The following is a 19,687-nucleotide window of genomic DNA, read 5'->3' as shown; positions in this document are numbered from 1 at the left end:
AGTTTCACACTCCTTAGGTCGTGTATATTTTTTGCTGAAGTAAATGCCAGCTTTGCTGGCTGAAAGAGGCAGAGCTTGGATCCTAACACAAGGAGAATCCAATTGTTAGTCCAGTCTAGTCTGGTTTTCAAGTTGCCCAAGCGATGGTTCTGCACTTAACATTGGACAACCAGCGCTGAAGGCAGAATCATCTGTTAGCCTAAATGTTATTGTAGCTGTTTCCTGATGGAGGGATTTCCTGGCTTTTCAGACTGCTGATTCTCTGGCAGTGTAAGTTACATCAGTATTCAACTTCGGGAGCTTGAGAAGACTGTGTTTATATTAATAAAACCAATGAGAGGGCTTAGCGCATTACTTTAATTACTGTGGTTGAAACAGGAACTTTAGTTTAGAACAGCCTGCTGCAGATAAGCTGTATTAATAGTCCATCTTTTCAAAGAGACATAGAATGGTTTGAGTTGGAAGAGACCTTAAAGATCATCTGGTTTCAACCCCATGGGCAGGGACACCTTCCACCAGACCAGATTGTGCCAAGCCCTGTCCAGCCTGGCCTTGAACATTTCCAGGGATCCAGAGGCAGCCACAGCTTCTCTGGGCACCCTCACAGGGAACAATTCCTTCCCAGTATCTATCTGAACCAGCTCTGTCAGTGTGAAGCCATTCCCCTTTGTGACTCCATCCCATATAAATAGGCTCTGTTCATCTTTCTTGCAGGCTCCCTTCAGGCACTGAAAGGGTACAATTAGGTCACCCCAAAGTTTCTCTTCTCCAGGCTGAACATCCCAATTCTCTCAGCCTTTCCTCATAGCAGAGGTGCTTTATTCCCCAATCAACTTTGTGGCCTCCTCTGGACTGCTCTGACAGATTGTGTTTGGTTTGAATTACTGCTGCAAGCAAACCAGTAAGTTACAAGGAAGTATTTTATTTTAAGTTAAATAAATAGTCACAGTAACAGGTTTGCATTATTCGAAGTATAGAAAATACCACCCACGCACAGGCAAAACCAGTGTAATTCAAGTCAGGAGTAAGATTTTAGTATACAGCAAATTTAATGTGTGTATTCTGTGAAGAAAGACAAAAAAACTGAAGTAGATCAACACTTATATTAATTAAGCAATGACCATCTTCTTTTGTACTATAATTACATTCTCACTAATCAACATGAGAGTATGTGCTTTTTCATCATGCTGTTTCAATATAGAGTATTTTGAAATATTAATTCCCATTTTTCACTTACAAAGTAGCATTTCCAGTCTTCCAGTTGCATTCCAGTAGGGGGAAAAATGAAGACTGCAAATCTGTATCTCTATTTCTTAATTTACAGGAAGCCTACATACTTTTGGGTAATGGTGGTTTCATTTAGTTTTGGTTTTGTATAGTCGTGCCAAACTCCGTCATGTGGAACAAACACGTGTAGGAGATGAATGGCAGCATTTCATCCATGTAGACAGTGCCAATCCTCTGTTAGAATTCTACTTAATCTATTAATAAATTTCAGATAGCCTAAATATAAGATGATACAGATTTTTAGGAACATACTAATGATGAATTAATTTGCAGCCAGCTTTGTCTTAAGATTTGAAAATTCTTTTTCCAAGGCCAATTCTTTAAATAGTGTGTATATTCATAATAAAGCAAGACTTACATACTTAGAGGCTATTTATATTAATTCTTTGAGTCCTATTATTAAAAAATCCAAAATAAAAAACAAACAAACATACAAACTGCAGTAGACTGAAAACTTTCAGTTTACCAAGCCACTGAGGCTTGCTTTTGAAGATGACCTATTCTTAAAAATTCGTCTACACAATTAAGCATGGATAAACTGTTTATCTATGGTTAGGTGTGTGGAAGATACCAAGATAAAAGATAATGAATGTTGACAGTGTTACCATTTACTTATCCACCATAAAACAGACTTGCATTCATGACTTGGGGTTTGAGAGCATGTGGTTATAAACCATCTGATTTCACAAAGTAGATGGAGTTTTCAGGAAGCACAGAATAGAGCCCAATGGCTTCTCTACCTTCCTGTGACCTAAGTGAGAGTGCGAAAAGTGCAAACATCCTCGGGTCCTTAATGACAAGTGGTGGCAGTCCAAATAGGTACATTCTCCTGCAGCTTTTGGTGTATTTTCCTTAAATGTGTTTACTTATTGTGACTGTGAAGGAGATCATCCAATTTAAATGAACTCAGCAATTACACCTTGTCTAGGCAGGCTGGAACTGTAGCACCGATAAATACAGACCTGGCTTTGTTAGAAAGCTGTCAGGGATCTCTACAGACATAGATTAACTACACATAAAACATATTCTATGTTGAGTGAAACACAACAGAAAGGAATGTGGAGTTGTCTTGTAATGCTCTGAATTCCCGAGAGAATGGAGTTAGACTGGACCAATGTGCAGGGCTCACATTATCCTTCAACATAAGGATAATCTATAGCTTTGAATTCAGGCTTCTGCTTACTATTTTTTCCTCACCTACAAGTGACCAGATTCAAATACACTTCCCCCCCCCTCCATAAATCCAGTTATTTTAATTTTTAAAGAATAAACTGTTTGCTTCAGTTTTTCGAAGTATGTCTAGTTCTTAACTCAAAAATATTTAAAAATACTAGGTTTATGCATGTTGTCAATTTTATATAACAAGCATGAAGACTGTTCACAAAGCATGTCTGATTATTACTACTTTTATAATGTGCCTGTAATAGTCAATGAAGAAAAATGACTTCTTAAACCCATAATAGTTTGGGGTCTTTATATTTGGCTGTGGAGTGCCCCATACACCTATGGCACTGTAGCACATGTACCAAGCATTCCTGAATGGATAGTGTATGTTCACAGCACTAGAAGGTATTTCCAGAAGTAAATAATAAATACCATAACACATAAATCCTTTTTGCAAAATATTGTAAAGCTTCTCTGCTAGGTCAGTGTCTGTTTCCACAGTTTTACATTTAAATGTTGACAATTCCACAGGGAAGTACTGGAAAGTTTTATGCTGTTACATTTCCCTTCCAGAATTGTAGTGTTATCAAATGGGACCAATCCTACAGGCTTCCTGTTGCCCAGATGATTAATAAGACTCGACTGAGATATGAACCTGAGACACATTTTTAGCTTTGTCTGGATTTCTGCAATTTGGGAGCTTGCAGAAATGTGGCTGTACACACACAAGCATCAGTCCCTGCCTGTCAACAGGAGAGGGGATCCCACTGGGAAGGTCTTCTTTAACTTAACATATTTCTGTTTGCTAAAATCTATTTTCCCATGTTACTGCATCTGCTGTGGGTGGATTCATTGCTACTGTTTTCATAGTTAATCGAGAAGTGCAAATTGCTGCTTCAGAAAGAAAGATTAGAACAAGTAGCAAGAATTTTCTGCAGGGAAAGATAAAATCATGGTAAATGTGAATGAAAACCATGAGGCTTGCTAGTATTTTTCTGAATATGCAACTCTGCCTTTTTTCTATCTGGATTTGGAAAGCGATTAGTCATTCACATATGCTGTGCCAATTCATGCAACTGTGTTCCATACAATCCAGTCTAAATCAACAAACAGTACATCATTCCGTTTTCTCCTCCCAACTTCTTTAACTTATTAACATTAACATATTTAAAATAGAGGTTGGTTACATTCTTTTATTTGGGTTTTCATCCTTACTCCTTTCCTCCACTCAAGAAATACTTTTTGTATTTCATGGGAAAAAAGAAGTATTCTATTCACAAAACACCCATGTTAGCCATGAAATTTATGTTACCCTCCAATACTGTAAACAGTGACCAGCAGCAAACACCAGAGCCTAGTGAAGAACGAAAACCACAGGCTTCTGAGAATAGTGACCTATTAATAGCAGGCAAATCCCTGTTACAGCCAGTAGTGATAATACCCTGATACTTCGCTTAACTGTTGCAAGTCCAGTAAACGAAGACATTCTGCAGGCTGATTTGCATCCCTTTTCTTCAAAAAGCATGAAGAAACAAATAGTGCATTTTAGGATATCCAGAGGCAAAAGTTCTGCTTTGTTCTTTCAAGAGCTCGTTTAAAATTCTCAGCTCATCCAAGTGACACATTTTGGAAGTAAAGGTGAGGCATGAAACACTCCAGAGACAGGCTGGAGAGGGGTCGCTCGTGTCAGAGCTTGTGCCACCCTAAGACAGTTTGACCACACACACTGCCAGGACAATAGCGATAATGAGCACAGCAGTGAAAATAATCCCAGCTAGAACCTTGCTGATATCGCAGAAGGATTTATTTTCCTCCACAGAGATCATGCCAATAGAGGAAGCACCCACGCTGATGGTGGATTTCAGTTCAGCCCCCGGGTCTTGCTTAGCCTCTACTGTCCACTGGGGGACATTGACCTTCATCTCCATCTCGTACATCATCTCTCCTACCTGGTTGATCTCGTTCTCGAGGTCTTTCAAATCCACCACGTCTATGTTGTGCTCAGCCTCGTATTTCATGTTCTGGACGCTCATGGCGCGGGCGGCCACGCCGGAGGTTCCCCCGCTCATGCCCGTCTGGATCAGGTGTTTTTTGGGGACGTTCAGCGGGAACTCGTGGCCCAGTTCCAGGGCTCTCCTCATGTCGATCTCCAGGATCTCTAGGCACGTGGAGAAAATCACCCATAGCCTCTCGAACTCAGCTTTATCTTCCTTACTCACAGTTTTGTCCTTCAGGACCGTGGTGAGCTTGTTCCTGTTGGCCACCGCCAGCTCCTGAGCTTTCTGCCGGGTTTTCTTGAGCTCCTCCCGCAGGTTCTGGGAGTCCGAGGTGCCGCCGATGGTCAGCACCATGTGCCGGTAGCAGGCGGTCACCTTGTTGAGCGCGTCCAGCAGCGCCTTGCACTCCTCCTTCACCATGGTGGCGGCGGGGGCCGTGCCCGGTGCGGCCGTGCCCGCTGCCGCCCCGACTCAGCCGCTGCCGGGCCCCGGGCGCTGCCACAGCCTGGCGCTACCCGCACATGGCAAGTGCTGCCTCCGGGTCGCGCCCGCATCCAGCAGCCCCTTCCCGCTGCTCAGGCGGCGCCGGCGGCTCCGGGAGCCGGGGCGGGCGGCGGGGTGCCCCGGCGGGCAGGCAGCATCGCTCCCCGCGCCTCCGCCGCCTGCAGCGCCACCGGGACGGCTCGCTCCGCGCCGCGCTCAGCGGGGCGCTGCTGTTTGAAAAGTGCCAAACGCCGAGGATGGAAGAGAAAAAAATACGAGATCAAAAAAGCCAAGGCTAAGGCTCTGGGGAGCGGCAGCCGGGCAGCCGGCGGTCCCCGCCGCCGCCACTTAACTCGCCCCAGCTGGGCGCCCGCGCGGTCACATGGCGGGGAGCGCCCGGCCCGGCCCTATAAGCCCTCGCAGGCTCCGCCTCCGCAGGCAGCGATCTCGCTGTGCTCCCAGCTCTTCGCCCGGTCCTTCCCGCCTCTGCCCAGCCATTGGCTTCGTGCGGCCGCGCCGGGCCCGCCCTGGATCCCGGTAGGGCTCGGCCGGGGCGCGGAGCGGCGGGGGAGGCGGGCGGCGGCGGCTCTGCGGCCGGGGAGCAGGGAGGCAATGGTGTCGGTGTGAGTAGCGCTCCCGCCCCGGGCAGCCTGCGGCTCTGCTGGGACCGTCCCGCCGGGTGGGAGCGGGGAGCGCTCCCGGCTCGCCGTGCCGTGCCCCGGGAGCCGCTCGGCCGCGGCCTGGGCGGCGGCGGGGCTGTGCCGGCTCGGCCTCTGCCCGGGCGGGGTCGGGCCGTGCGGACACACGGCCCTGGGCAGTGGCCGCCACGGCAGGGTCCGTGCTGGCCGTGCTGAACCCCGCTGTGCGCCGCAGGTCGGGCTCGCCCGGCCCCCCGGTGTCCCGCGTGGCGCAGACCCGCCGGGGCCCGGCTGGGGCAGGAGCTCGCTGCTGTTGTCATCCGTAGGAAGGGCCGGGTGCGATCCGGAGCACCTGCAGTGAGCTCAGGTCAGGCAATGGCACCTCAGGAAGCGCAGGAAGCACGGCAGTTCCCGTCAGAAACGCTGCCCTTGGCAGAGCGCCGCTGGGCGCTAGGCCGTGCCCGTGTGCAGCCGGGGCACGGAGGGCATGCGGGTGCCCCAGGCGAACTGAGCTCTGCTGTCGCTGGCACCTGGTGTGCCTGCTGGAGAGCTGCCTTGTCACAACATACGCCACCACACATGCCCCAGCGTTTGTGGGTAGCCGAGTGGTTTTGTGATGCTGCAGTAGCCTGAAAAAGCTGTTGAAGCCACGAGTCCCACAAGAAGGGGAGCATGACCTATTCCCTTATCTATTATCAGTACTCTTGCAGGGCAGTGTGTGTTATGAGCTAGATAAGTTACTGTGAGGAGCAGAGTTCAGGCAGACTGCCTTTCTGCTGCTCAGCCTAGCTTGAAGAGTTTTGTCTAGATCATGTTCCTCTTTCTGGATTTTGGTAGCTTGGGCTCCACTGACAGGGTTATTTTGTTTGTTTTATCTTGCTTTAATTTTGGCCCTAGCTCCAAAACCTATATAGCTTCTGCAAGTTACTACCTGTGGAAGAAATGGCCTCTTACCTTTGTGTAGATTATCAAGTTACTACCAGCTACACTGAGTAGCTCTGTCAATTTGCATGTTGGTAACCTAGAAGAAACAAGTCAGTCATGTGTGTTTCTTTGTAGGAATAAAGAAACACAGGGTGATTTTGACCTGATTGTAAGTGAAGTCTTAAAATTGTCTAATCATTGTCAGGTGAAAAAAGGATTAGCTCTAGGTTTGAATCTGGAGTCCTATGTGATATAAGTGTTAAGCTTATTGCTGACTAAATCATGCATATTTGTGTGTCTGTTTTAGCCATGTTTAAAGTTTGCCACAGAGCGCTGAAGTTGTGTGAGAACCTGGAAGCCACTTCTGTGAATGTGTCTGGGGGAGGGAGGGAGTGTTGGTACAGAAACATGTGACTATTCAAACTTGAAGCTAGCAGCAGTCATAGTCTGCATCAGGTAATGCCTAAGTACATCTTAGGTGTGTCATGTGGGAAGAGCCTGTTATTTAGATTAGTTCTAATTTAAATTCAGCTGCATGCAGTTATACAATTTGCTTAGATTGAAAAAACTCAGTTGTTTGTCAGTTAGGCACGATGTTCTGAAAATCCAAATCTTGATACTGCTTTCAAGATGCTGACTAGCCAAAATACTGTCCTGGGAAAGCTATTAGGATGGAGGTAAAAATCCTTAGAACTGACTTAGGAAGCAGAATAATGAGTAGTAGAAAAAATGTATTTCCTGGTTCCGTGGCAAGGCTTTCTTGCAATAGATGTAAATGACCATATTCTTCCTGTGCAGTATTCTTAAAACTGTTTGCAAAGTATTCTGTGATGCATCTTGAGCATCACTAATTAAATGTTACAGCATCATTTTAATACTTTTAAGTAGCATTTTAAGTAAATGCAGGTTTGTTTTGCTTAAATGGTTGGTAAGCCTTGTATGAGGGACTTGCTTTTAGAGTAAGCTTATATGCTAAGTTTGGTCTGTAGACTGCTATGCTTTGGGAAAGTTTGAAATCAACTATGAGATGAAGAAGGAAAATAAGGATGAAATACATATTGTGCATTTCTTTAAATTTTGTGATTTGCTTTCTGCTAAGATTTTTGCTTGTAGTGGTGAGAGGATTTGATCCATAGGAATTGTGGGGGAATGTTAAGACTGATACTTCTGTATGGTGATGTTTACTTTCAGGGACCTCTTGATTAGCTAAGGCTGTTACATGTTGCATTGTGTAGTATTTATGACAATAGTAGTGGTGAAAGCAGTTTATTTTGCTAGTTGGAGTTTACCAGCTGAGTTGTCTTCCAGCCTTCTTACTCTTTCACTGGTGGCTAAATAAATGAAAATATTTGGCTTAAGTAAACCTCTGTGTATTTCAGCTGATACCTCTGAGAGCCTGAGGAGGAGGTGACATTAAATACAGCTCACTGGTGTTTGAAGGAAGCATCCTTGTTTGGCTGTTGTGGGAACTTTGTATTTTCTGTTAATGTTCTCCTACTAAATGTTCCTGATAACTGTTGGTGGTTCACTGAAAAGCACTTGCACTTTGTTCTGGGGCTTTCTCTGGGTGGCTCAGGGCTGCCCAGTGGAGAATGTAGTGCTTCAGTAGTGGTAAGCCAAAGAATGAAACTTCTTTGCAGCCACTCTGGTGGATTTCTAAACCTGTGAGAAGTGGGAATCTAGGGTTTACTCTGTTGTGAAAAGAGAATGCAGCTTGTTCCTGACACTTGGCTAATGACAAGATGTTTTTGAATATGTTGAAGTAACTGAATAGAAGTGGCAAGCTTGGCTGTTGAAGGATCTGCACACCTTGCAGTGTGCCTCCTCCAGAGGAAGGGAACAAGTGGCAGGAAAACTCAAGCCCTCAAGTCTGGGACAAGTAAGGATGTGCCCATGTTAAACAATAGTGCCAATGCACTGTTAAAATATAAAGGGAGAACCTTCTCAGTACTTCTTAGGAGTAAGCTTGGTTCTGGAGTTTGAGGTGGGGCTCACAAGGATCTGGTACTGCCCCATGTGCTTGGTGCTCCTGTGGGTCTGGGGGAGGCCAGTGCAAGGAGGTGGAGCAGTGGCAGCAGGGCCAGAGCTGCCAGGCTTAGGAAAGGCTTGAGGGGTAATGGGTAGAGGCAAAACCCAAACTGAGATCCTGTGCCAGCTCTTAACCCTTCAGTGGAAGAAATGTGTGCCTGGAAGGGAGTTGCTGAGATAAATTAGCATCTTCCTGGAATGCTTATGACCCTTCCTCTCCAGATTCCGTTCCATTGCTTTCACGCTGATGGTCTGGGAGGATAAAACTTAGTTTTTCACTGGTTGCTAGTAAACCTTGAACTGACTGATGTGAATTCACCACTCTATAATCTGATAATTCAAAGGCGCTATTCTTCCATACTTGCATTTCACAGAAATCAGTACAAGCTGAACCTGAATCTAAAAGGGGTAGGAATAGATTGACTTATTTATTCCCTTGTGATAAGCAAGGTGTACTGGAATGTATCAGGTGTTTTTTACAGGATGCTAATGTTCATCCTTTAGAGTTTTTAAATACTCAGAAAAATAAGTTACCTTCTGTTTTTATTTTGAGGTGAATGCTGATGTAGGGCTCAAGTTCAGATTGTAACTTTTGCCAGAATCAGAGTAACTGATGAGTAATAGTGCTGATAAAACAGGAACTGGAGTGCTAACTTGAGTTTTTGGGCTGAGTCTATTTAAATTCCACTGTTAGATTCCTGTTTGCTTGTAAAGGGTTCTTAAGATATGCTTACTTTTGGCTGTTCGTTCTAACAAGTGGTGCTCTTAAGGTGTATGTGGAAGCGCTTGTGTTAAAAAAACCCCTTGACTTAGAACGGGGGAACTATTGCTTCCTTTTACTTTTTTTTTTTTTTGGTGGAGCTGTTCAGTTTGCTAGAATGATACATATCTGATAAAGTTTGTATGTGTACTTATCTGCTCTGATAGTAAAAATCTTTTGAGTAATGAGTTGTTCCTCCTCACTTACTCTTATTTTGAGCACTTCAGCAAATATCAAGTTGCTGGATTACTAAGCCTTGGTTGTTCCTGTAATTATTTGTGAGCTTAGGTGAAGTTGATGTTGTCATGTGAAACTTGACAATATTGCTAAAATAAAGTTGGGTGAATTTATGCTTCTTGCCATGCTGATGGATCTGGTGTTGAAGGTTTTGGAAAACATGGTATTGTGCTCTCTTGAAGCTGGATGTGTGTGGAGAGGACACTGAGGTGCTTGATGTTAGTATCCTAGTGTAACATCCCAACTTGCTGTCCTGGAGACAACTGGCATTACTGAATTTGGCAAATAATTTTTACTAACTTTGGTAGCTGTTTTTACTTTGCTCTGAATTATTTTTAAAATGCCATAGTGAAGACACAGAATATTATGCTGCTCAGCATTGACTGTGTAGTATTTGTATACACCATCCCTCATGCTGTTATGAAAGACGATTTCTCTGCAAAATGTTTTGTTAAGTCTTTAATAGGGATGTAGGAGGATGTTCAGAAGATGATGAGCCTAAAGTTTGAGTAAATAGTTGTACAAGTTGAATGTGGACAGGAGGTAACTGCTAAGTAACAACGCAAATATAGTGACATAAGCCACTTCTATGGCTGTTTGTCTAAATTTCAAAGTACTTCTTAAAAGGAACCGAAACCTGCAAGCTCTGGAAAAGGTTCTTCACTTTTCCATCTCTAAAGGAAAACACCATCAATGAGAAAATGAACTGTCATAATTTATTCCTATTCACTGTTTTCAGTACCAAAGGTAATTAGGCTTCATTTCCAATGTTTTAGAGAAAAGTGGCATCTTAGATTCCATGTTTTTCACTTGAGCTGTCCTTTGTACCGTAGTAATATCGTTAGAATTACCACTCTGCTTTTGATCTAGAAAGGATTAGCCTGTTGTAAGATTGATTATCAGGTTTTTTTTAAACTGCAACATAATGCTTATTAGATTTTCTGATCCAGCTAGCTTCTGTTCTTCCAGCAATTTGAGCTATTTCTGTGTTTACAGGCATGAAGCCATATACTGAAGTGATTCCATTTAAATCTTTTATATAACATTAGTTCTTGAGTATTGCTTTACTGCTCAGCATGATAGAATTTGGTAAACTTCAAAGTGAATGTAGCTGATGATAGTTTTTAATGAGTGTTCTGTTAAGTGTTTAGCACTTCTGGTAACATATATAAGGCTTTGTGTATCTTTTGTTTTCACTGTAAAGCTAAAGCTGTCTAAGGTGCAGCCAGAAAAGTAAGTCTGCATCACCCCCAAGTTGCATTAAGTTGAAGCTGGATGTTGTGTTCTGCCAACAAACTCTTAATGGAGAATTCTAATGTGTTCCTAGAATTACAGCAATGCATTAGCCAGTATTTTCAGATGCATTTAACTTTTGGGGTGGAAAGAAATTGACTTAATCTCAAAAGTGCCTGAGCTTTGGGGAAGCTTTAATGTACTCACTTGATTCTGTAGACTAAATTCCTTTGGTTTGGTTTATTTTTTTCTTGTTTTTGAGGACTTAAATTGTTTCTACATCCACACTTCTCTCTCTGGAGAATGCTGTGGGAAGGTGATGGGGGGCCAAGTGGATACAGTAACTAAACTGTTTTAGGTAATAAATATTCCACCTGTTGTTTTTCATACCCACATTTTAATCAGATATGATAGCTATCCCCTAATGAGACACTGAACAGCTGCAGGGGTAAGGGAAAGAGAAAAGGGAAGGAAATGGAGAGCTGTGATTCTCAAAACAGTACTAATGTGGCCAGTGGGGGTTGTTTCCTGCTGTGTAGGAATGTTCATGCAGGGAGCAGTGCAGAGCTCCCATCTGCTCTGCTCAAGGGTGTGAACTACAAGTTTTACCTTCCTTCCTGGGGTGGAGCACATCAATGGCACCTTAGGTGCATTACAGTAACTAAAATGCCACAATTCAGTGTTTGAAGGCTCCTTGATGGAGCTCCAAGTGTGATTCAATCCTGTCAGTACTTTTGTAGTAAAAGAATCTGTGGCTGCAGCTAAGTGTTTAGAAAACTAGTTGTGTATAGCTCATGAACTGGGAATTGAAGATTATAATTTCAAGCTCTTCCTAAGATGGTCCAACAGTGATGATTATTAAAGTACTTCAGTTGCTTTTTTTTTTTTTTTTTTTTTTTTTGTTTGGTTTTTTTTCTTTTTTTCAGGTGCAGGCAGTTTTTAAAGAGGTCAGACAGGCAGCAAGCCTCATGAGGTCAGGCTTTCTGTGGGAGCTTTTCCTCCTCACATAAGTTTCTTACATCCTTTTTGCCAGGGAATGAAGTGTTACCTTAAATTTCTTTCTGGACAAAGCTTATCAGTTGGGGGTTTTTTTGATGGTGAGGTGGAGGTTTTTGAATGAGGAGGATTTATGGTATATGTTCTCTTCCCCTTCTGTTATGGGAAGAAGTCTTTGGACTTGAAGAGTTGTTAGGCTGAAAGACTGACAATAAAACTGTTTGAGACATTTGTGCACTGCAGTTTTAGCACAGCAGTCCCATGCTTGGTTGCCTCCTTGTGTCAGTATGCTTTTTCCCCTGACAGTATGTGGTGTGTGAACATCTTACATCACTGTCTTGGGGAGGATCACAGCAGTCCCATCTTCTGCTGCTTGGACAGATACACAAATTCACCAAACTAAAGGCAGAGGAAACTGTCTCAGTGGGACAACTGCATTAATGAAAGCTTGATTTGGGAAGTGTTTCAACAGACCAGGTAATTCACCTTCCAGATTTGCTATGTCCACTGTCACCTCTCCTAGAGGTTTGTGTGACACATTCTTGGAGACTTACAACCTGAGAGACTTGATATCTTTGCTAAGCAACCTAAACCATGTGTTTATCTTCACTTTTGGAAGGTGTTCCTGATCTATAACCTGAGCCTGTTTTCTTCAGTTAAGGCCTACTTCTAAAATGTGGGGAAAATGCCCTTCACTGGAAGCTTGATCCACCTGTGGGGAAGAAAAATCCTTAACTGCTTTATGCAGTTTGTTAGTTATAAGCATCACTGCCTTCCATGGATTTGATTCTTCTTACAGGACTCCTTTGCCTTTCTTTCTTCAGGCTCTGCTCCAATCAGTTTATCTCCTGTGATGAGGACAGGAACATCCAAAACCATCCAAAAAAACAAAAAAAAAGGATGTTGGGCTCTCAAGTCTTGCTGTAGCAAACTATTTTGCAGGTTGCACCTGTGTATATATACAGATATATATACAAGCATCCTGCCTGGTGCCTGACTTTGACTAAATTTATTTAGTTATATATACTAATTTGTCACTGAGTCATATTTTGGACTGCAAGCTGCAGTCATTAAGACTTGGAATTGTGGCCTAGCCAGATGTTCAGCAGGCAGGGTTTTTGTAGCTAGCTAGCCCTGCCTAAGAAGGTGTGTCTGAGCCCTGCTGTTGTGTAGGTCAGCAGTGATAGCTGTTTTCCTGCAGCAGACCTGCCACAGGGCTTATGCTGTCTCTTCTTCCCTCTGAACTGGCTGAGGAAAGAGCCCACAGCTCAGACTTGGATTGCAGCTACCTGCCAAGAAATCTTTATAGTAATCATGTGGTAGAATTAGTGGTGATCATCCTGTTTACCCAGACACTGTGGTAGGATAGATCATGGATTATAGAATTGGCTGGTCTGGCTTGGAAGGGGCCTTAAAGCTCATCTCATTGCACCCTGGCCATGGGCAGGGACACCTTCTACCAGAGCTGTCCAGCCTGGCCTTGGGCACTTCCAGGGATGGGGCAGCCACAGCTTCTGTGCCAGGGCCTCAGCACCCTCACAGGGAGGAATTTCTTCTGTGCATTTAATAGAAATCCACCCTCTTTCAGTGGGAAGCTCTTTTCCTTGTCCTGTCACTTCAAGCCCTTGTCTGAAGCCTCTCTCCAGCCCATTTAGGTACTAGAGGGTGCAATAAAGTCTCCCTGGAGCCTTCTTTTCTCCAGGCTGAGTCCCCTCCAGCTCTCCCAGCCTGTCTGCAGAGCAGAGGGGCTCTTTACACCCCTCTCTTGACTTTCTGCAGCAGCTCCATGTCCTTGTGCCCCAGGGCTGGGGCAGATCTGCAGGAGGGGTCTCACCCCTGAGCAGGGTAGAGGGACAGATTTCCCTCCCTTAACCCCCAGGCAGGGGTGGATGAGCCCAGGACATGGTTGGTTTTGGGGTTTCAAATGCAGGTTGCTGGCTTGTACTGAGCCCATGTTAAGCTGGACTTTTTTCAGGTTCACAGTCTTTAATTAGTCAACTTGGCATTCCAAAGATGTCAATAAGCAAACATTTTCTTCCCCATTGTGTTAGCAAACTGCATAGCTGTGCTGATATGGGAGCACTGGATAAGTAGTCTTTCATAGAAGCTTTTGGTTTTATTGTATGCTTTGAAAGCAGATGGACCATTTTGTCTGGAATTGTGCAGGAAAACTGCTTGAGGCACTTACCTGCCACCAGATCAGTGGTTCAGGTTGGGGCTGTCCAAACTGTAACTAAGTGGCGTTACCTTCATGGTGGTGGAAATGACTTGCAGCTTTAACTAGTTGTGTTTATGTTCAGCTCTAGGGGAACTCTGCTTCTGCCTGATCAGAAGGAGGGACCAGAGCCCAGCTCAGCTGCCAGGCTGTAGATCAGCTGATAGCATGGCTGGAACTCAAATCTTTGAGGAATCTGTGGGAATTTGGTGTATGTTTTTCCACTCCCTTGAATCAATGAGCTCACACTGAGCAAATAACATGCTAGGAATGATTCTGTATTGGAGGAAACAGGGGGATACTGGTTGTGTAAGGGTGGTGTGCTCAAATTAAAGTCTCTACCTGTGCTCACCCTTTCTTACTCTATACAGCTGAAATTGCATGAGGAAATCATGCAACTTCTATTGATTACTAAGGGAACCTGCATGAGGGGAAAGTTAGAGCAAGCTTGTTATTAAAGTATTTGTGTGCCTGTTAATCTCAATTCTTGTTAAAAAACATTTCTGAAGGTTTTCCAGGAGGAGCGTGTTAGGGTTTTTCCTGCCCTTGTGTATGATGTTACAGAGAATTGGAATTGAGGAAGTGAGCAGGTGAAGGTCTGATTCCTTAGGGATCATCTTCTCCAGGGCACTGTGACACCTAGTGACAGCATTTCCAATGTTTGCAGGTTGGATTTTCACTCTGCAGTTGCTCTTTTGCATTCTCTTTAGCCAGCCTGACCTCGAATCACTGAGACACTTTTATGGGGAGTAGGCATGACCACAAATTATGATAAATTTCATGGTGGCTTTTTAGTTATGACATGGATATTCATATATCCTTAGTGTACCTCTAACTTTCCCTGGAAAGTTGAGGATTGCTTTACACTAGGGTTTCTGTTACACTGCCTGGGTGTCTCATTGGTGTGTATGAATAATCCTTATAGAGGTGAGTTTTAAGACTTACATGAGCACAGTGCAAAAGCATCAATGTCCTGTGGTGCAATAGAACCTGATATCAATAGAATTTGTCTCTTGGCTTTAGCTCTCAGCAAGATAAGTTAGTTTGTATATCAAAGTGGTAATAATTCTGATCTTGGCTTTTCTCTGATATTCACTGTTAGACTCCAACACCTGGAAGGCCTAAGGAGACACTGAGGATAACTGTGTGATTGGAAATGTATAGTCATGGAAAAAATATTGTCTGAGTAACTTCTAAGTAACTTTAGTTAGTAATTAAGCAATGCCACTGGCTGCTTACATCAAGACCTGAAACATCAAGACTGCTTTTTCCTTTTGGTCAAGGAGAATCAAACTGCCCCTAGGTATTCCCAAATATTATGTTTTAACAGATACCATGTATGATACATCAACCATTCTCCATATGTATTTTAGAACATCTCCTTGGAATATCTGAAGTCCATATGGCTATGTATGATGAAGATATCTTGAAAAATCCCTTTTATTTGGCCATTCAGAAGCGACGTCCTGATCTATGCAGCAAAGTTGCAGAACTCCATGGTATTGTAAGTATGAAAAAGTACATTTAAAAGCTGCTTAGTAAATAGTAGCTATTGTAATTTAAATTGTTTCTGCTATGAAATGTGTAAAGATTAGTTCAAGCCTACAAAACTTGGAAATGAAACAGAACAATTTTAGTTTAAGTTGCTATTTACTAATATGGACCTCTTGATGTATTGCACAGTAGTAAAAAGCTAAGGTTGGTGTTGTTTCTAAACTCTACAGGTAACTTATTTGCTTTTCTGTGAACTGAAGTTACATATTCTCTCAGGTTTATAACTTAAAAGGGATTGACCTTTTGAAATGCTTGGTGGACAAACAGTTATTCATTTGACAGCATTTTTTAGCAGACTAAAGCTGTTACACTGACCTGGAATAAAAACTCCAATCCTTAATATTTACAAAACTGAGTATTTTGCAATTAATTTTCATTCATAATTGTGTGTAGAGACTCAATTAAACAGGGAGGCTATTGCTACCTTATGATAAAATTTCTTTCTAATTAAGAATTTGTCCCAGATTGCCAATCTGTTGATCTAAACCTAAGATGTTTATATCCTTTGATCTTTTTCTTTGATGGATTTTCATTTGAGTTTGAAAATATACTCCACTTTCTTATTAACTGCTTAATTTTAAGTCATTTGTTGTGACTTTGACATTTGTGACTGATGCTAAGTAACTAAACATTTAATTTGCTTCCTTTATTATTGTTTGTTTCAGTTGCATCTGTCAGCCTTTTTCAGATAAGCTACTAGGTGAAATTTCTGTGTTTATTAGACTGTATGTCTAGTGATAACCTTTCCTTTTTATTCAAATAAAAGCACCTATTGTTCTTATATGTTTACTGCAAATATTTCTAAGCCCGAATTAATTGCTTGCCTCTTAAAGACAAAAGGTATTGATTTATAGCTGGTAATACAGAGCATTTCTCTCTTAAGCATGATTTAACCTTTTTTTTAGGTGCTAGTTCCATGCAAAGGAAGCCTTTCAAGCAACAGTCTTTCTACCTGCCAGTTTGAATCTTATGTTCTGAAGCCACTGGAAGAAAGTTTTCAAACCTTAAATGGAAAGGTATTTCTGTTTTTTGTCTGAATGTAGCTTGGGAACACTCCAGTAAATGATTTGCTGCTGCTGACTGATTGTGTGAACTGATGGTTACAGAAGAGGCAAGCAGGGCTGACACTGCATAGGATCCCAGGTTTTTCATTTGTAATTTTTCAGTACAGTCTGAGAATTTGGATATACAGCTTGCACTAGAGATAGTTTGCAGGCTGCCATCTGGATCTTCCTATTGCAGATGTCCTTACTGGAGTTGCTGGGAAAAGAAAGCTAAGTGTGAGAAATACAGCCAAGGTGCATGGTGTTTTTTGAGGCTGGGCTTAAGTCCTGATATTAAGTTGTTGGATTTTTAAAATTTCCTTTCTACTAAAAGTGCTCTAAAATCTGCAAACAAGACAAGGTTCAGGCAATCATTGCACAATGAAGGGGCCTTTGTTTCAGTGTCAACACAACATGAAAATGTGAAATTTCTCCAATTTGGAGCTTATTTATGTTGCAAGTTTCTCTCCTCCCCCTTGGAAATGTAACTGTGCAAGGCAGGAGGCAAAGAGTAACTTTTTTCTGGCAGAGTTTCACTCTTGATCTGCTCTTTGTTTTGTTTCAGGAGATCTTCATACAAGGAAACCTCATCATTCTAGGAGCTGGTTTTAATTACACTCTCTCAGTACCTGTTCTCTTTGAGGAAACCTTTTACAATGAAAAAGAGGAAAGCTTTAGTATATTGTGTATAGCTCATCCATTGGAAAAAACAGAAAGCTCAAGTATGTATTGGTGTCAATTTGGTGGCTGCCTTTGCAGAGTGAGCAAATTAGTGTTTCATGTGCTTAACAAATGTATTCATTCTGGAAAGCATTGGCTTGGTTAAAAGCCCTGGCATTTGTGAGCTTGCTGGGCCAGATGTTGGTGTGCAGCTGCAGAGAAATATTATATTGCTCCCAGCAAAATTAGTGCTGAGACAGGGGCATAAATTCTGTAGAATTAAGAATTATTGTGGAATATTTAATCCAGAATGATTTTTCTGACTGCTTAAAAAAGGGATTTAATCCTAAATGTGAGCATGTGGGTCTTGAGATGCAAGGTGGATGCACAAAAAACCGGAGAGGTAAATTCTTTCATGATCACTTTGTAGGGGAGCTGAGGTTGTGTGGCAGAGTTAGTTAGCAGCCTCCTGGTGGGTGCCCAACTCCTGAAGTGGAATGTCTCAATTGTTATCCTGCACTGAAAGTGCTCCTTAAGGCTGTAACACTCTTTTCAAGATTACTGTCAGTGCTGTGAATGTTAACAGCATGTCCTTGTGTACTTGTATAACAATCTGTGTTTACTAATTAAGAAGAACAGAAGCTCCTTAAGAAGCTTAGAAGCTTCAGCTTTTTCTGAAATATAAACATTAGTCTTCCTAAATAAATAAGACTATTTGAAACAATTGAATGCAAAGAGAGTAGTACTAGGACAGTGTGAAAGTAGTAGTGTGAGGGAAGTATGTCTTTCTGAAAAAATAACAAAAAACAACCAAACAGCCCAGTTGCCTTTCATATAGCCTTAAAGTCTATAAGTGTTAATGTATATCTCAAATTATTCTAGTCATGTTCTTTGTAGCCGTTACTTAATAGTCATATCAGAGTCTTTCAGAAGTGAAGGAGTTTCTAATTTCAAAAGTAATTTGAAAAGAATGATTTAAGCCTCTTATTATCTGGCTGCCTTTGACTGCAGATGAAAGATTTGCCTAGAAAAAATTTTTGGTAAAACAGCATGAATTCTAAGTGAGGGATTCAGTTGTCTTATTCAGAAGAAAAGTGGATTTGCTTTCATGTTGCTTCATTTAACTTTGCTATCCCATTCAGAGAAAGCATGTCTAAATAAAGAATAGCTTATGTAAAAGTCAAAGATGGGATTTTTGCAGCTCACTTAAAGCACCCTGACTTCCTGCATGGGCACTCTGTCAACACTAATGTGCTTTTCTTCTACTTTCAAGCTTGACTTACACAACTCATAAGCTGAGTGCATGTGGTGATAAATTATCCCAGTATAAAAAACAAATGAAATCTATTTTAGCTATTCTAAATAAATCCTTGACATAAAAAGCAGGGGAGCCTGCTCAAATGTGACACATTAAGTTCTTTTAATTAAAGGCAATACCTCTAGTTTAAAGGTGCAATGAGCTGAGTTAATGTTTCAGTGCACACAAGTTGGCTGTGTATGTAGGGACAAAATGTATTTTACTATGCATACATATTAAGCCTATATGTTAATTCTTGGCTTTTATTTTAGGTGAATCTACAGCTTCATCAAACTCCTATTCTCTTAAAAACATTGAAGATGTTAGAGAGTTCTTGGGAAGGCACTGTGAGAGATTTGATAAATACATAGGATCATTCTATAGAACATTTAAAGAACATGAAAGGAAAAGCCTCCGCCACTACATAGTCAGTATCTTCCTTCCTGATGGCTCATTTGCTAAATATAATTTGCTTCACTGCTGCTGTTTTCTTTGCCTTATTGAGCTTTTTCTGTGTCAGAGTAGCCTAGAGTTGTGAAAGGGGAGGAGGGAGAAGTGGTAACTCACATTTAAGAATTGCACTATCTGAACTGCTTAGTAAGTGCAATTATTATTGCTAAAACTCTTACTATACCGTACACTTTTGAGAAAGGGAAGATTCACTGTACTTATTTAGATATTGCTCCTTCAAGTCCCATTAACATGAATCTGATGGCTTTTATCTTTTCTCTCTCCTAGGATTCTGTCAATGCACTTTATACCAAATGTCTGCAGCATCTTTTGAGAGATTCGCACTTGGTAAAGACTTACTCCCCTAAATACATAGTACAGTGTTCCTTAAGATAAATTATCTGACTTTCTCTTGCTGTTTATGGCTTTGCTTTTCTAGAAGATGCTTGCAAAGCAAGAAGAGCAGATGAATCTGATCAAACAAGCAGTTGAAGTAAGCATCTGAAATAAAGAAAAATAATTAGCAAGCTGTTTTGAATTCTCCCTTTCATGCCTAAAATGCTGGTGGTTTTTCTTTTTCCAGATGTATATCCATCATGCTATTTATGATCTAGTCTTCAAATATGTGGGGACAATTGAGGCAAGTGAGGTAAGTTTCTTTGATTGCTACGTACTAGTGATGTTCATCTAAGGCATTTAGAAAACCTGTTACCTTTCTGTT

At 42.1% G+C, this 19,687-nt stretch overlaps 2 protein-coding genes across 5 annotated transcripts in view; one reads left to right on the top strand and one right to left on the bottom strand.

Annotated features, from left to right (window-relative positions):
- ANKRD27 (ankyrin repeat domain 27) overlaps positions 1-19,687 on the top strand; it is a 54,476-nt gene that overhangs the window by 5,873 nt on the left and 28,916 nt on the right. Inside the window, exons 1-8 of one of the 4 annotated variants that reach the window (XM_056500388.1) lie at positions 5,402-5,468; positions 15,336-15,466; positions 16,422-16,532; positions 17,125-17,281; positions 18,789-18,943; positions 19,255-19,314; positions 19,406-19,459; positions 19,550-19,615. In XM_056500388.1, coding sequence (XP_056356363.1) covers positions 15,365-15,466; positions 16,422-16,532; positions 17,125-17,281; positions 18,789-18,943; positions 19,255-19,314; positions 19,406-19,459; positions 19,550-19,615 — 705 coding nt within the window. In that variant the 5' untranslated portion in view covers positions 5,402-5,468; positions 15,336-15,364. Of the gene's footprint in view, positions 1-5,401; positions 5,555-15,335; positions 15,467-16,421; positions 16,533-17,124; positions 17,282-18,788; positions 18,944-19,254; positions 19,315-19,405; positions 19,460-19,549; positions 19,616-19,687 lie in introns of those variants that run through there. The other 3 variants (XM_056500386.1, XM_056500387.1, XM_056500390.1) reach the window with 3 other exon arrangements.
- On the bottom strand, positions 903-5,289 carry RGS9BP (regulator of G protein signaling 9 binding protein). The gene has a single exon (XM_056500392.1). The coding sequence runs from the start codon at positions 4,866-4,868 to the stop codon at positions 4,155-4,157; it is 714 nt and encodes a 237-aa protein (XP_056356367.1). The 5' UTR covers positions 4,869-5,289; the 3' UTR covers positions 903-4,154.

The sequence above is a fragment of the Oenanthe melanoleuca genome, chromosome 11, assembly GCF_029582105.1.
Source record: "Oenanthe melanoleuca isolate GR-GAL-2019-014 chromosome 11, OMel1.0, whole genome shotgun sequence".
Lineage (NCBI taxonomy): Eukaryota > Metazoa > Chordata > Aves > Passeriformes > Muscicapidae > Oenanthe > Oenanthe melanoleuca.
Note: the sequence above shows the minus strand (reverse complement) of the source record. Positions and strands in the feature narration are given on the sequence as shown.

Bases quoted from the DNA above. Each gene is read 5' to 3' on its own strand.
- RGS9BP (XM_056500392.1), bottom strand. From the start codon at position 4,868: ATGGTGAAGGAGGAGTGCAAGGCGCTGCTGGACGCGCTCAACAAGGTG.